Source organism: Sparus aurata, chromosome 23 (genome assembly GCF_900880675.1).
Source record: "Sparus aurata chromosome 23, fSpaAur1.1, whole genome shotgun sequence".
Taxonomy (NCBI): domain Eukaryota; kingdom Metazoa; phylum Chordata; class Actinopteri; order Spariformes; family Sparidae; genus Sparus; species Sparus aurata.
The window spans coordinates 17,697,960-17,714,517 of record NC_044209.1 but is presented as its reverse complement, the minus strand read 5'-3'; the positions used below and the strand labels follow the sequence as shown (position 1 = coordinate 17,714,517).

Here is a 16,558-nt window from a genome sequence, read left to right as displayed (position 1 = left end):
GGTAAATAATGTTTGTTCATGAGCGTTGAAGATACACGGGTAAGGGGGGGAAAAAAAAGTAAAATGATGATGAACTTGTCAATCTTTTACAGGTCACCTGCTTGAGCTGGCTGAAATGGTTCATAGCTCATCAGTTTTAGTGAGCGCACCTGTTAGTCACAAGGTTGAAAAGCAAAGTTCACCAAATGTTCGCTCAGTCTGCCAAACGTACTCAGGATGCTGAGAACACCAGACGCGCTTCTTCTCCTCTCTCTTGTCGGGGCGGCGAACGCCTTGTACAAGCAGTGGATTCCTGACACCAACTATGAGAATCAGACCAACTGGGACCATGGAGCCGTTCCGTGTGGCAACGACAAAGTGAAGTTTCCAGCGCTGAGAAAAGTGTCTGTGTTTGTGGAGACCACGCATGCTGTGCAGGAGATGATCCTGCCGGTGGATGGAGAGTTCATCCTGAATTCAGGAGCCGGTTTTTATGTCGTGAGTGGACAGGATCCGGACTGCGGTGCGGGTGTCACGACCCAGTTCAAAGACTCAGAGTCCGTTGAGTGGTTTAATCCGGCTCTGTGGCAGGCGGCTGCAAATCTGGATGACCTGCAGCGTGGAAACTTCCTATTCTCGGTCCACGAGGAGAGCGTCCCATGCGGGTATGATGATGTGGTGTTCAAAGCCCGCTCCTCTTTCAAGGTGGACACCAGCTCGAGTGAGTCAAGCATTCCTGTGAAATCTGTGTCGGTGCTGGGGAAGAAGTTTGAGAGCAGATCTGAGTTCTCTGAGTATCTCGGCACACGCTCAGGCCAACTGCAGTTCCACGGATCGTCTGCTGTGACAGTCGGACACCCCGGCTGTGAGGATCCTTCTGGCTGCGACTGTGGGAACTCTGCGAACCGTGAGCGGATCTGTGGCTCTGTAACATGTGCCTCTCCAAACTGTCGGAAGCCTCTCCTCCCTGAAGGGCACTGCTGTGATGTGTGTGGAGCCATCGTCACCCTCTACACTGCCGCCTCCTTCAACCTGCAGACTTACAGGCAACGAATCCATCACCTGTTCCTCACCCTGCCGCAGTACAAGTCCATTCAGCTGGGCATGTCTAAAGTCTTCAAGCCACAGCGGTTGATGGGGTTCATCCCCTTTGGTAGTTCGGCTGTGATCCAGGTGGTTATCCTGGACGGAGAGGAGGGAAAACAGGCAGAGAGGCTGGCTAGGGACATCAGTAAGGACGCTCGCGCTCATGGCTCCAATCTGGGGATCACCGGGGATGAATTTCAGGCCTCCTCTGGGAGCAGCAGTGATCAGTCTGGAGCCAAAGCTGCAACGGTTGTTGGGGTTGTGTTTGGAGTTCTGATTATGGCAGCACTCATTGTCGTCACAGTCTTCCTGGTTCATAAGGGGGTTGTTCGAATGCCATCAATGCCATCAATGCCATCAATGCCATCGCTGCCGTCTCTGAGAAGCTTGAAGAGAGACAGCGGTGTCGGAGAGCTTGGCGGGCCTCTCGACCACGGCTTTGATAACCCAATGTTCGACCAACCCAACGCGCTGCCTGATGTTCTTGGTTCGAATGGGACCGGAGCAAATTCCTCAATCTCTTTGACTCAGAGTGGTGTGTACTTTGTGAATCCAGTTTATGACGACAACGAGACAGAATTCAGTGCCTGAAGTGATGAAGTCGAAGTTTTAATGATTTCAGAGGTACTTTTGCATTAAACTGATGATTTTACAGCCCACTTCATAAAATAATAAATCCTCTTATGGCTTTATGATAATCCAGCACTGTCAATAAACTTACATAAATGGACCTGTATGATAAATAAATGAAATGTCGGCAGATGTTTGTGTACTTTTCCCTCATTCATAACACATTACAAAAGCAGTAAAGTTGCAATAAAGTGGCAGTAAATTCCTAACACATGTTCTACTGCACTGGTTTCTCACATTGATGACGCACAGCCGCCACTAGATGGAGGTAAATTTAAAAGCAATCTGCCACTATTTTCTTCCACAGATGATAATTTGTTAGTAAAACAGTCATTTTGAATCGACCAGACACACCGTATTGTCTTTCTTTGACAGCCAGGCTGTGACATATAAAGGCTCCATAAAATCAGCAAAGTACTTGTGGAGCAGCCTCATGTCACCAGTCACATCATAGAAACACACACAGCCTCGGTGGAAGTCGACATACAGGCCGACTCTTTGGGCATCACCGACTTCCAGGGGCGTCTCCACACCGGCGTGCCAGGAGAAGAAGCCTCGGCTGTTCCTCCCCACGCACCAGGAGAAGTCGTTCCCGGTGATGCAGCTGGTGCTCTGCTCTCCCTTGCGATCGATGCTCTTGTACGTGACCCCGACGTGTGCCCCCTCCCCGCTCAGCTCTGCTTCGATGTAATGCCTCCCCTGGTACAGGCTGTCCGAAGTCATCGCCTGGCGCCAGTACTCGAAGCGAGCAGGGTGGGCTGGGTAGCTGTGCTGCCAGGGGCTGGTGTTGGTCAGCTTTCTGTTGTCCTCCCTCACGCGGAGGAAGTGATGGGTGGTGTCAGGGTCAAAGGTCAAACTCCTTTTGTCTGTAATACAAAGGGAATATGATTTGTGAATAATCTGTACACTGAATAAACCAATACAAACACTGAACATAACATACTGAAAAGCGTATTTACATTTTAGAAAGTCCTCTCGTATCTCAGGATCAGGCAGGGGCGAAGGTTGAGCTTCTGGCTTCGGGGATTTAGTACCTGGTTTATCATTTTGCAGAGAGATGATTTTGTTTTTTAGTGACACATTCAGATTTCTACAATATGCTGAATATAAAAGAGAAGTTCTAAAATAATGGAGCTGAGTAAATAAAGATTGAATAACAAGGCTAAAAGACAACGGTGCTAATCAGAATCACAATACTTTATTGATAAATTAAATATAAATTGTTTTTGTTCCAGATGCTCCGTGCAAAGTAGAAATAGAAATATAGCATGAATGGAAACAAGGGAAAATGATAAAGATATAAATAAAATAATAAAGTAGACAATAAAATAAACATGCTAACATAATGATGTTGCTTTACTCTGTTCACCACATTGACTGTATAAAGATGGACAACAAAAAAAAAAAACACAAATTTTTTCCCCCTAGGACGGTGGATCACCGCCAGCCCCATCTCGGCCTCTTACTGGCTAGTGTTTGTTTGAATGCTTGAATGGTTGTGAATGGAGGGACAGACAGATTATGGTTAGGGTAAGGATATCAGAGTAATACAGCATGGATACTGGACCTGAACCCTTGCCTGGGTTCAGATGAAAAAAAATCTAGAGTCTAGTCATGGTGCGTTTAAGTGCTTTCACTGAGAATGTAGTATAAAAATAAATAATAATATTGTAAAAATAAGTCAGTCAGGTGTGGTTATTTGGCCTGTGTCCCATTCGCTAACATAGAAGGGGCGGGGTTTATGACATATACTGAAACCAGTTGAGCTGCTGATGGAGCAAAAGAAAAACTAATTGCAATCTGTCAACAAATATTTCAGATATTTTTGCCACAGAGAACCAGAACATTTAAGGTGAAGTATCTGAAATGATATACACCTACCATTTTCCCAGATCAAGTTCAGTTTCTCCCTGTACGACGAGAGGATCAGGTCACACAGCTCGTCTGTGGCGTCAGTCACTACTTGGACGTATGAGTTAAGGTGGTCCATGCGGGTCAGGTACACAGTAGGCACACACACATCTGCCACTCCTTTCTTCCACTCGCAGTACTCCTGGAAAATAACATGCAAGCTGTAAAATAACACGCAGCCCCTTTTCTCTGATCCAGATCTTTTTTTCAAAGAAATCGGTCAGATGACTTGACGCCGGCTCTGTGTGCACTGTCAACACACTACCTGCCAAAATAAACTCTTTGTCTCGGAGAACATTCTGTGCTTATCCCAGATCTTCTGAGATATCTGCTGGAAATGGGTTAACACCTTCTGGGTCACCTGTCTGGTTATATCACCTGTCTGGTTATATATGTATATATATATATATATATATATATATATATATATATATATATATATATATATATATATGTATATATACATATATATATATATACATATATATAGGTAATATATATATAATATATATATATATTACCTGCAAGAAGTCAACATCAGACTTGTTCCTGGACAGTTTGTTCATTTGAGCCAAATTCTTCATCAGTTCTGTTTGCCTCTGCTCCAGATGTGCCTGGATGCCCTCCGCCTGTCTGAGGGCTTGTCTCTGCTCCCCTTGCAGCACTTCCGCCGCCCCTTTCCTGGCCTCCTCCACGGCTGTCTGCAGCCTGGTGAACTGCTGCTCGACAATAACACAAACCTCCTGCACCGAAGACTGACGGGCCGCGGAAGAAAGAGAAACAAAATCAATGAAATGGTTTAAACCATTGTTCATTTAATTGATGTATAAAAGTGTAACACACCTTAATTAAGTCATTGTTGCTCTGGAGCTTTCCAATAGCTTTATCAGCTGCTGCTGCACTCTGACTGATCTCTTCCTGTTTCTTCTGCAGCTCAGCCTACAAACAACCATGTGCTTTTTTGAGATGATAATAATAGAAATAGTGTGAAACAATGAAAGCAACAGCTCAGCCCAAAAAAATCAAGAACACATATTAATCCTCTTACAAGTAGTGCTACATAACCGTCTAGATTATCTTGCAGTAACTACTTTCGCTCCATCTCGCCATCTGCTACCACAGTATCTGAGAGAAGGCAGACTCCTCTACTCAGGGATGTGTGAAGTCAGTCACAGTCATGGGTGCTGAAGGGTCAGTCTATATAATGACGTCATAGTAAATAGGGAGCGACATTCATGTTTTTGTATCAATTTCAGTGGCCAGGATAACATGTATCTAATCATAATTCATAATTCATAATAAAAGGAGATGAGGAGTGGGAGAAATTTCCCAGACTACCTCATAAAATCCCTCTATTTTGGGAGTTGTTGAGTTAGGAGAAACTTCATAAACTTTGTGAAGCACTGTTTCTGGCAAATTCCAAAATATTCAGGCCTTCTTGTAAATTCGGCATATATTATAGCTGCACCCCTAGTTCCTGCATCCATGTCTCTACGGAGACTCAAAACAATAATAATAATATTATTAATAATAATAATAATAATAATAAAACAAAATAATGCATTTTCATCATATATGATTTTTTGGGTTGAGCTGTCCCTTTTATAGCAAATTTAAAAATGTTGAACCTGCGGCCAAAACAGAAAACAAAAACATTTCTAAACATTAAATGCTCTGTGTTGAAAAAACTGTGCTATGTTGTGTTGTCAGGACCTCAATCTGTGCCCGAGCCTCCCCCACAGATGCAGCCGTGTGCCCTTCATGCTCCTGTTTCTGGCAGTCCGCACACACACAGCAGCCGTCCATCAGGCAGAAGCGCTCAAGAGGAAGCTGATGGACCTCACAGGTCCGACAGTCGATGTCGTGGAGGGGATCAACCAGGCGGTGGTTTTGAAATTTGGCGTTCTCCAAGTGGGGTCTGAGATGTGCCTGGCAGTAGGAAACCAGGCAGGTCAGGCAGGATTTCAGGGCCTTGCTGGGGCTGTCCATGCATGAGTCACATAAAACTTCTTCCGGGAGCAGCGAGCCGGACGACTCTGAGGAAGGATCCCCCTGTTCCTCCTTTACGTCTGAGTTGGGTTGACTTTCCTTTAAATTCTCCTCATTGTTAGTGCTGAGAGTTGCCATGTTTGAGAGAGTTCTTCTGGTTATCTTATCCCTGATTTACTTACTTCAAATGGCTGCTTTTCCTTCTCCCAAGACCCTCTGAATGCATAAGGAAAGAATTAATAAAAACCACGCCTAAGGTATTTTTTGCTCAGCCCCGCTGAAGAATTCTCATTTTTCACCCCTCCTCTGTTGTACTCTTTGCTCTGTATCCAAACACCAAGCTCGAGATACAGCGGATTACACAGAAGAGGGGAGGAAATGACGAGAGGCAGGGAGGACAATGAATATCCTCACTTTCATTTCGTCTAAGTGAGTGACCGGGCTGGAATGTTACATTCTCTGGCAATGTCTCATTTTTTCATAACAGTGAAAAGAAAACACTGTCTGAGTTTGGTCACCAAAAAGGCAAATTAATCAATAAAAACATAAGTAAAGTATCATTAGAAAAGCATGAGGATACTTTACTGCTGCTTAAGGACCAATGTGGGAGTCTGACAGTGTTTCCTCCTGATAACAGCATTATGTAAGAGGCATGGAGCGTCCAGACAACCGCATTTATCTGCAGTATGCTTCCTGATTTCATGTCAAGCAGCACAGAGGAAAGAATGATGGCAGCACGCGAGGATTATCACAATGGATGAAGATGGCAAAACAAGTATTTTTTCCGCTCTGCGTGTGTCTCTCACACAAACATGGACACAAAGTCTCGGCTGGAATGATGTCCTTGTTAATAGGTAGAGAGTGAGACAGGACGATCACTGATCTGTAGAAACTGTACAATAAAACAGGACTACATACAACCTAGTTACACTAGGTAAAAGTAGGAACTTGATTAATTTACATGTTTGGCTCATTATTATCATTGAGGAAACTACACTTGTTATTCCATGATAATGGCACAAATAATGTGTGATCTCAAGAAAACTAATACTAATTTAACTTAGGGAATTATGTGAAATAACTATCAACTTAAGTTAAATTAACTATAAATGTAGCACTTGTTAATGTTAGTTATTATAAAATGTTACCAATTGTTATTTTAAATCCTTGTCTTCTATCATTATGGTCTGAATGTTGAAAATGTCCTCTGTACATTTCTTATGTGGTTCTGTTCAAAATTACATCATGGCCAAGAAATATCAGAATCAGCCCTAAAAATCAATTCTGTAATCATTGAATTTAAACCTCCCTCAAAAACATGTCAGAGGACTCCTCATGTCTTATCAAAGGCATACAGTGAACTCAATGTGAGCAACTCTGCTGATAAAATAAAGCAAATAGAGTTCAGTAAGAAGAGGATACATCAGTTAAGTACTTTAAAGCATCGAAAACATTAGTATTTTTTATTTAAAATCTACCTAAAATGTTAAAAATTGGGATGGTAAACATCAAAGTAAGCTCCTGTGCAGATGTACATTATATTTAAAAAAAACTACTGAAGATACAAACAGCTGGAAGACTGTACTAATGTCAGACTGAGACATAAAAGGTTCATAAATGTCATATTACAAGGACAATACAGGCAGGATTTAGAACAACAGCATGTTATGTTGTGTGTGTGTATATATCTATATATATATATATATATATATATATATATATATATATATATATACATATATATATATATATATATACACATATACATATACATAAAATAAAATCTATACTACTACGATACTGTGTTTTACATAGTTTAACACTACAGTAGTAATCTCAGTGAACAATTGGCCTGCATTGCCAGTGAGCCCCACTTGGACTAACATGGCTTGCTGTATGTAAACATGCACAGAGTTGTCATATGAGTAAGGAAAGAGTTGAGTGACTCTAGATGAACAGACTACACTTGAAAGAGTTAATTATACACTTAGAATGAAGTTTATGTTAAGAGGTTTATGATAAAAGACACTTTTAAGCAAATGCACAGGCACAAGCAATGCAGGCACATGAGGTGGTTGGATTTACCCCACAGGGGCAAACAAGTTCAGTGGACATGGACCCCACAATCAGCTCTCTGTTAGCCCTAGGCTTACAAGACACCGAAAAAGGGATCCTGTTATGAATTCATCTGACACACGTATCTTTTTGCTTGACATATTCATCTTGACAATGTCCTTTCTGCTTTGTTACCATCGAGGTACGATGAGAGGAAAATCATTAAGTCCTGCCCGTCCATATTCACTCCGCAATGCACCACTGACCTTTAAGGCTGGATGAGCACACAGCAGGAGGGCCGTCCACAACAACTTTTATTATCTGCAGGACAGAATGAAGACAAGGGAAGACACTGTGTTTCTAACTGAAGATGACTTAAAAAGAAATATGTCCAAATACCTTCGTACTACACCGGAGGGGTGGGCGAAGTGACGATTTGAGACTTGATTTGAGGTTGATCTTGAATGCATCCACAGTGCAAAGTGCAAAGATAGCAGCATGGTGGAGGAGGAGCTTGCGCCAAATAACTATTTTAAATGGAAATTCATAAGCCATTTTAAATCGTTCAAAGTGATTAGATAACTTGTTATTTGTATTTACCTAAATTTGGTTCCAACAAAGATTCCTCTGGGGTTCCTCAAGGCTCTATGCTCGGGCCTCTTCTGTTCAACATCTACAAGCTCCTCCTTGCTCAGATTATGGAATATCATAATACTCAAACCCCGCTTACGCAGATGACACACAATTCTACATAATAGCATCACCACATGATTACAGTCCCTTACAAATGCTGAATACAAGCATTGAACAAAGGAAATGCAGAATTTTATAAAACTGAACACTGAAAAAACTGCAATAACATTTTGGCACAACATTTTCTTCTTTATGTATTTCTAAGCACTTTCAATGAACTTGTGTCTAGATGTTCACCGTCACTATCTAATAGCATCTTATCTTATCATCTTATGTTGCCAAAATGCCCAACCCTACTGCACTATAACTCATCACTCACAGTTCTGTGTCCTCCATGCAGTCCGGTTCCTCTATGGTCTCCAGCCGTGTCTTACAGGCATCTAATATCTTTTTCCTTGGTCCTAGGGGGATGTGGATACTCTTAAGGTCATGGTCAGAGCACAGCAACAGGGCTTCAAGGTCAATCTTCTCCCTCTTGAAGATCGAGAAAAACTCGCTCATGCTCTGTGTGGCGAGGAAGACCTCCAGAGGGCTTGACTCAGGCTCATCATCGTCGTCCAGCCCTAATTCGACTTCGTCCCAGGGCAGCTCCTCCACGTTCCTCTCCTGCAGGCTGCGTGCGCTGCCAATGCTGTCTTCATCTCCACTCGGGTATTGCTGCAGCCGACTGCGTAAACGCACATTATTGCCCGACCGGTCCCCACTGGCCTCATCCTGACCACCGAGGTTAAACATCCCCCCACTCACATAGTTCCTCCTGAAGACCATGGTGCCCAGACCGGGCCGGTTGAACAGGGAATCATGTCCTGAGTCAGTGCTGATCTCAGAATAATCCACATCGGGCCCGTGGAGGTCCGGTTCACTCATGGCACGTGAAATGGCATCGTAATTGTCTCTGGTGAACATGTCACGGATGTTTCGGCGGCCACGGTCCTTTGGGTTGACATAAGTCCCCTGTTTGACGAACATGACATCATTGCCCAGCTGAAGTCCAGAGAGGGAGCGCACACTCTTCCTCCCATCCTCATAGATCTTAAAGGTCCCATCTCCTTGTTTCCTCTTCTCCAGCTTCCTCTGAATCTTTGTCTTCCCTCGGTTTGTGGCATGGAGAGTAGCCTAACAGAACATGAATAATAATACAGCTTTTAGACACAGTCACAAATGAAAGGCTTAGATTTTCCAAACATTTCGAATAAGATAGATATAGAGATAAGTAGTTTTTACATAGACACTGGCTTCAGTTCACGATATGTAATTTCTTCCACGAGGGCTCTTTCAATCACGACAAAACTAAAGACGCAAGTAGCGAGGGGTCATCAGAGTTGTTGCCTTTATTGTTAAACAACCACTCTTCACTGATTAAAGTCTATTTATGTGACTCAGAAATGTTCATGGATGGGGTAGTGTAAGTTTTATCAATTATACTTTTAGTGTCATTTGCCAGCTTCCTACCTTGATCAATGCCTAAAATTCTGAGAATAATCCAAGTAAACAACTGAACAAAGTACATATGAAGGTCTTAATGTTTTCAGTAATTTTATATTACAAATGTTATATGTATTTTATGTATATATACACTGTACTGTTTAAATCTATCTCTTTAAAAGATGGGATATCAAAAGTCCTTGTACTTGGCAACCTAAAGTATTTAACCATGCATCAACACAAATCAATCCTGACCTGAGAATATGGCACACTGACGGTGGCTGCATTTAAGCTTCGCAGCTTGTGGCTAATAGAGCTACTGGTGTAACTGGAAAAGCTCATGACGTCTGACGCAGAAGCCTCCGAAGCGTCTTTGTGAAACTTGCGCTCCATGCGTTTGTGGTGTTTCTTCTGCATCTTCACGCACTCTTTGATCCGCCGCTCGGCATCACGAAAAGCCCGGTCCTTCAGCTTGTTGACCAGCTTGGTGTTGAGGCCCGTCTGCTTGGTAGCCACGGAATCCAGGTAGCGGACGCAATCCATGTGATTTTTTGTGGCGGCCATGTCCAACGGGGTGTGGTAGTCGTTGTCCAGACACCATATGTTGGCACCGAAAGACACCAGGAAGAAAAGGCAGTTGTGGTGACCATTGGCAGCTGCCAGGTGGAGCGGTGTGTTCCCCCATATGTCACACTTGTCAGGGTTTCCTCTGTGGGCCATAAGAAACATATACATATCAGATTCCCTGCATAAATATTTTCATTCCTTTCTCAGACTGTTTGAAAGGTTATGTATACAGTTTGCCTCCATGGTCGTCCGTTTAGATGACTCACTCATGAGTAAGCACGTGATTTTTTTATTATGTTTTCAGCACTGACCTGTCATCCGTGGGTTGTTAATGGGGCCTCATTTAATAATTTACAGTCTAAACATCATGTTGCTCTTTCAGAAAATAGAGCTTCTGCAGGCTCCTTAATTTTATAAGGCCCAGACCAATTGCTCAAATAGGAAGGTTTGCTTAAAATCACACTTCAAAAGGAATTTACTATCATGCAGGATCCATACCTAACATTTACCCTTGGTTGACAGTCCACGACCTCCGGGTTACCTCTATGTGTGCTGCACTGTTGCTGCTGGTTTGTAATATGACCACAGGTTTGCCAGCACCTCTGCTACACTACCTGTATCAGGTTTCAGGGGAGGCCGAGTAGGTGGCTCAAAAAGCAACGCTGTGCACGGCCGGTGATGTCACGCACGAGTGTTCCCCAAGTCAAAACACAAGGTGTCACAGCTGGTTGTGGAGGACAGATGTGTGTGGAGGTTCCTTACTTCTCTTTCGCATCATAAGCCTCTAATCTATGGAAGGTCATTTATTGTGTTAAATCACATTTTGCCCAAACTAGTATTCTGTTAGCCATCTCACAGATAATCGAAAACATTACAAAGAAAAATTATTGAATCACGATACATAAAGCTTGTTTGTCGCCACGGAAACTCAATATTGCTGACAGGATTTCAACTTTACATTCATGCTTTTATTTTTCAGTTTGGACTCCTCTGATTGGTGTCCCTCACGCCCACAGAGTTTACATGTTACCTGCACTGCCTTGTGCCTCCAGTGTAGCCATGTACAGACTGCTGAATATTTGATACGATGGAGGTGAAGCCACTGTCGAAGCGCAGATGTATTATTGATGGATTGCGTTGTGAGGTTTTCACAGGGAACGTGTGTCAGAACCCAACCTGGGCAGCGATTAGCACAAGTCCCACTCTGATTTGAGACCCCCTGTCTCCTTTTTTGTCTGGACGGGATTGGGTTTAAATATATGCGGTGGCTGTAAATGAAAAGTGTAGTTAAATTCGACAGGAAATCTGAATTAAAGTGGCCAAGATCGTGCATAGCAGTGGCTTTGTTTACACGGACAATACTTCTTCATTCCAGTTGAAGATTTCTGGAGCATCTGTGAATGATGTCAGCACCACTGACATCAATGCACCTTGCTGAGGAGAGATAGTGGGGCCTTCATTATTTATCCAGTGTGAAATCATTTCTCAGTACATGCAGTGAAAAGTAGGAAAGAGAGTAAATATAAGAGTAGTTATCAGCCAAGTGAAAAACCAAAAAAAGCAAAAGCAGTTTTAGGATCAGGGGTTGCTCGAGTTCAAATGTCAGCATGCAGGATGGACAGTGTGCAGCAAACTGCCAAAGAAGCCACAATATAACCAACGATCAAACAGAAGAATTGCGCCATCCCTGCATCATAAAAATCTCTAAACCGACGTCAAAAGATAAACAGCAATTAGCCGTGCTCAATTTTAATTTTTCTCGATGAAATATTGCCTTCGGATTAAACAATGTGCTTTTCGTAGGGACAGAACATCCAGCATGATAGCTTTATGTGTCGTGATTAATGTCCTCGTAAAAAATGCTGACCGCCGTGCTGATAGGCCTCCCCTGTTCTTTATCACATTATGGGCTGTTTGCATCTTCAATTCCAATGACAGCTTGATGTGACAGCAGCCCGCCCGGCGCAATATACTTGCCAAATATAGCAGTGCTAGCATCTTTCCCATGAAATTGTCAAGCAGTATTTAACTTCTCTTCATTACCCTCCCCGGGTCTCACGAGTTCAGTGCCTCAGTGAAACATTATGGCAGCTGTTATTGTTTATTCTAGTGCCTCGTGTCAATCAGGAGTTTATGTAACCTGCTATCAATAGAGGAATATGTCCATGGTGGCTGAATGTCTCCAGAGCAGTGTTTACATTTATTCCGTGGGAAATGGTGAATTCAGTTTCATCATGCCGCTCTGGAGGCCTTCCTCCCTTTGTGTGTTTTCAGAAAACGCTAATTTTTTTTTTTTCAAATGTCAATAACTTTTGGTCAATTGTGACGTTTTGCATTCAATAAACTGAACACTGATGAATGATGCCATCTTGTATCGTACACTAAGTCTCTAACAAGCTTCACTTAATTAAGCAGATTCACAATGAGCCCATTTCTTCTGGCTGAGAGGCAAAACCAGGTCAGCCAGAAAACATGAGGAATGGGCTGACCATGAATACCAATCACATTTGCTCACTTCGCTGAAGTACGGCCAGCATTTATACCACAATGCAGCCTGCAGAATGTGTGTAATCTTTTTGATATTTCTACACTTCTGGTGATTACGGAGTGAAATAGGTAATTACGTAACGGCAGGCGACAGTGCCTCTCCATAACAATCCATCGTAACAAACTTATGAAATGCTCCCTCTTACATAACAGTTTGTGATGTAAGAATGAGTTATACTTTATGTACACTTTCTGTTTTATGGGCCAACTCTAGCTATATGCCTCTGTGATCAGCTAATCTCCAACGGTGCCTTCATGGTATAAATTGCACGGCAGCTATCTCCTGCTGTGATATATTGGTAATAATCATGATGTGTATCTTACAGATGATGATCATAAAGCTAGAACAAATAAAACCCTGTCCTTAAAGGGGCTATATGTAAGAATTTTAAAACTAATCTCAAATTATCAAAAGAATGGGACTAAATAACAGTCTAGACATGATCATATATATGTATCATGTTGCTGAGATATCTACTGAATTAGCATGCTAAACAACTAGCCATATCCTGAGCCTGCAGTGTGAAGACTAACACTCCCCAGATGCCGAACTCCTGGTTCGAACCGCTAGCTGCACAGCTAACTGGGCTAACTTACTAAAGGCAGCTCTAAATTTGACACACTACTCATGCCAGTGGAAACAAAACATACAGCTTGACCAGTATTATCCAAGTTTCTGGAAGCCTAAAGATCCCAAACTGATTTTCAAAAAAAATTTATTTACACCCTCGATGTGCAGTCGAGCTCAGCTAATGTTTTTAGGTCAGCAGCCACAGTGCAGATTTAGGCTAAGAAAAGACGTGTGAACGTGTGAATAACATCTTTTCAAAGCAGTTTGGGATCTTGAGGCTTAAATAAATGGTATATGGACTCATATTTCTATAGCACTTTTTTCAGTCCACTGACCCCTCAAAGCCGCTTTACAACACTTTTCAGATTCACCCGTCAGACAAGCTCTTTAGAGTCATTTTATTTGCTGTTTAACGTTTTAAAACAAGTCCCCATCTACTTCAGGTGTGTGGGCAAAAGCTGCAGCGCTGTTTTGTTTAGAGGCTGCAGAAATGTTTCACAGAACTTTTGGCATTAGTAGATATGACTGATTATTCATTTTTGGGTGGACTTATCCTTTAAAAAAAAGAACATGACTAACTTAACTAACTTAACTAAACAGCTGCCAATTATGGTATTGATTTGGTTAAAGTGGTTCCTCTTATCTTCTGACGTCACTGTGTTGGTAGTATATCAGGGCCAGTCCTGCTCCTCTGTTAAAGCTGACCTACTTTGTTGGTGGTGTTTTGTTACTCTCGTTGGTTGATTCTGCTAAATGCCCTAAATGTAAATGTGTGGTTCAACTGCAAATGAAATGTCATCAAGTTGTTCAAATATAGAAAATATGATTATTCCTTTGACAATATGTTGATTATTTGCCTTGTCTGACACTGGGAATATTTGGAAAAAGGACGAAAAATTGACATATGAGTGAAGTTTATGGCCGTCTCTGAAGTGTTGCATATACCCACCCCCTCGACACGATGAGCCGCAGAGCCTCCAGGTTGCCGTGGTACGCAGCCCATAACGTCGGCGTCATGCCATCCTCATCCGGCGCGTTCAGGTCCTTCCGCGTCGCCTCCTTCAGCAGGTCCAGGTAGCCGTCCCGGGCCGCCTTGTGGTACCTGTCATTCATGGTGCACGGTTAGTCCGCCCTGCTCGACTCCATTCCCTGTCGATAACACCTCCACCTCCACCAGCAGCATCATCGTCGTCCAGCGGCTGAAGTGCCGCGTCGTGCCGCCGTGCCCTCCTCACTCCTGATCCGCGGAGGAGCTCCGGGGGCTGAGCGCGTCGGTGGTCTCCAGGGAGACCGGGAACAGTGCTCCCTGTGGCCGAGAGGCTCCAACACAGCCCCTTAGACATGACAGATAACCCCTACATGGTAGACACTGAAGTTATAATTGATGTAGCAAACTCATCAAGTAGAAACTTTAATGATGTCTCCAATCATATAACATAAGAAGTGTGTGGATTTGACTTGGACTATTCCTTTTTTCCCACCTGGGGCTCCTAATATTGGCTTAAAAAAGACATTATCCTTAGAAGCACATCAGGGGAGCACTTAAAATCTGTGGCCACCCCTAACTGAGCCTTGGTCTAAAGATCCAGGGCAGACAGAGAGGAGGGGATGGAAAAAAACTTTAACAACATGGTCATTCCTTATGTCGCAGGAATCAAATCTATTTTATTTATGTAGCCCCGAATCACAACCACATTGCCTCGCTGGGCTTTACAATCTGTACAGTGAACGACATCTTCTGTCCCCAGGACAAACTTGCCATGTTAATGAAGAAAAATAAATAAATAAAGGAGATTGAAGAAACCTCAGGATGAGCCACAGAGGAGGGATCCTCTCCTAGGACGTACAGACAAGCAATAGATGTCACGTGTACAGAAAAGAACAACAAACTCACAGTTAACAAGTTGCATTGACAGAATGTCTGATACAAACTATAATTATGTAAAGCCTGTGGATCCAGAAGGACGACCGAGCAGGGCGAGACATCGCCAAGTGGTGTTCCAAGCCACACAACCTCATCTCCACCGTGGTGACCTGGAAGAGGGCAGGCCACACAACATAATGAGCAGTAAAACAGAAAAGATCAGAGTGAAAAGGAATCAAATTTTACAGATATACAGATGTAAGGAGATTGTGAAACAGAGGAATATCAGAGAAACTCAGGAGCCTCTTCAATAAACATCATATTCCAGTTCACTGTAAATCTACCAGCACCATGAGTAATGTAGTTTATGCTGTTCAATGCAGCTAGGAATGCAGATTTTTTTTCCACTGGGGAGACAAAACTACCTCTCCATCAACTAATGGCACAACACAGGAGGGTCGACTCCTCAGGTCAAGACTCCGCTGTCCACTTACATCTGCGGGAGAAAAAAGCATTCCTTTGAGGACAAAGACGAGATAGTTTGATAGAGGGGTAAAGGAATCCATCTATGTCAAACTAGAACGGGCTACTTTGAACAGAGGAGGTGGGCTGCCCTCAATATTCAGCATTTTCTGAAGCCAGTAACAAACAAATGTGAAAACGTGACTTAAAGCGAAACTCTCACCAAAATGCAACCTAGTATGTGAATGTATGTGACTCAAACCTTCGTGTAAAAGCATAATTACAACGAAAGAGGCACTTGTAAGATTGACTGTATTTTTGTTCTCGGGCAAACTCATTTTCAATGGGAGTGCTGGTATGGGGCACTCTTACGCTAGCATCAAAATCGCTATTTTTAAAACACTTAGAAGGCTCGACACAACATGAAACTTTGCTCGTAGTATCACCAGGGTCTCTACACATGAACACGAGCTTTGAGAACATTGTTTGTGTACACAGAGTTTACAAAAAAAAAAGCTTTTTAACAACTCACGTTAGCAGCAGCTTGTTTCGCTCCCGGTCGTCATGGCAGCCAGAAGTATCGATCTCAGAATGCAACATAACATTAAGACAGAGTTAAGGTGGACCATTGCTGTCTTCCAGCAACAACTATCCACGATATTTCACGTGACTTTTCCAGCTTTTGATTTTAGTATTGTTTCTTATATGAGGCTCCTTTTTCAACTTCAAGGTCAATATTGTTTTTAGCTGACGACAAAACAACAAATTATCCGTGCATT

The 16,558-nt window shown here is 42.8% G+C and overlaps 3 protein-coding genes across 8 annotated transcripts; 1 reads left to right on the top strand and 2 right to left on the bottom strand.

Annotated features, from left to right (window-relative positions):
• The first annotated feature begins 150 nt into the window (after nt 1–150).
• Nucleotides 151–1,823, top strand: amn (amnion associated transmembrane protein). Its single transcript, XM_030406583.1, has one exon. It carries the CDS (start codon nt 217–219, stop codon nt 1,654–1,656), a length of 1,440 nt encoding a protein of 479 aa, XP_030262443.1. The 5' UTR covers nt 151–216; the 3' UTR covers nt 1,657–1,823.
• Nucleotides 1,654–7,971, bottom strand: LOC115574910 (tripartite motif-containing protein 16-like). The gene is made up of 7 exons (XM_030406582.1): nt 7,917–7,971; nt 5,320–5,811; nt 4,450–4,545; nt 4,128–4,361; nt 3,577–3,748; nt 2,655–2,729; nt 1,654–2,561 (listed from the first exon to the last, which is right to left on the bottom strand). Exons 2-7 carry the CDS (start codon nt 5,731–5,733, stop codon nt 2,026–2,028), a joined length of 1,527 nt encoding a protein of 508 aa, XP_030262442.1. The 5' UTR covers nt 5,734–5,811; nt 7,917–7,971; the 3' UTR covers nt 1,654–2,025.
• Nucleotides 7,044–16,445, bottom strand: ush1ga (Usher syndrome 1Ga (autosomal recessive)). Of its 6 annotated transcripts, XM_030406587.1 has the most exons (7): nt 16,312–16,445; nt 15,812–15,813; nt 15,386–15,487; nt 14,403–15,289; nt 10,024–10,477; nt 8,663–9,459; nt 7,044–7,971 (listed from the first exon to the last, which is right to left on the bottom strand). In XM_030406587.1, the coding sequence occupies exons 4-7, from the start codon at nt 14,564–14,566 to the stop codon at nt 7,968–7,970; spliced, it is 1,419 nt and encodes a 472-aa protein (XP_030262447.1). In that variant the 5' UTR covers nt 14,567–15,289; nt 15,386–15,487; nt 15,812–15,813; nt 16,312–16,445; the 3' UTR covers nt 7,044–7,967. The 6 variants fall into 6 exon arrangements, with proteins under 6 accessions (XP_030262447.1, XP_030262445.1, XP_030262446.1 ...); XM_030406585.1 differs by having other exon boundaries at nt 14,403–15,487; XM_030406586.1 differs by lacking the exons at nt 15,812–15,813; nt 16,312–16,445 and adding an exon at nt 15,743–15,800.
• Nucleotides 16,446–16,558: the final 113 nt, after the last annotated feature.

Excerpts from the sequence above, each read along its gene's own strand:
- ush1ga (XM_030406585.1), bottom strand. The coding sequence starts at position 14,566 with ATGAATGACAGGTACCACAAGGCGGCCCGGGACGGCTACCTGGACCTG. Across the intron at positions 10,478-14,402 it reads CGGCTCATCGTGTCGAGGGG|AGGAAACCCTGACAAGTGTG; the intron begins GTGGGTATATGC and ends TATGGCCCACAG. Across the intron at positions 9,460-10,023 it reads TCAGTGTGCCATATTCTCAG|GCTACTCTCCATGCCACAAA; the intron begins GTCAGGATTGAT and ends ATGTTCTGTTAG.
- amn (XM_030406583.1), top strand. The coding sequence starts at position 217 with ATGCTGAGAACACCAGACGCGCTTCTTCTCCTCTCTCTTGTCGGGGCG.
- LOC115574910 (XM_030406582.1), bottom strand. The coding sequence starts at position 5,733 with ATGGCAACTCTCAGCACTAACAATGAGGAGAATTTAAAGGAAAGTCAA. Across the intron at positions 4,546-5,319 it reads AGGCTCGGGCACAGATTGAG|GCTGAGCTGCAGAAGAAACA; the intron begins GTCCTGACAACA and ends GGTTGTTTGTAG. Across the intron at positions 3,749-4,127 it reads CTGATGTTGACTTCTTGCAG|GAGTACTGCGAGTGGAAGAA; the intron begins GTAATATATATA and ends GTTATTTTCCAG.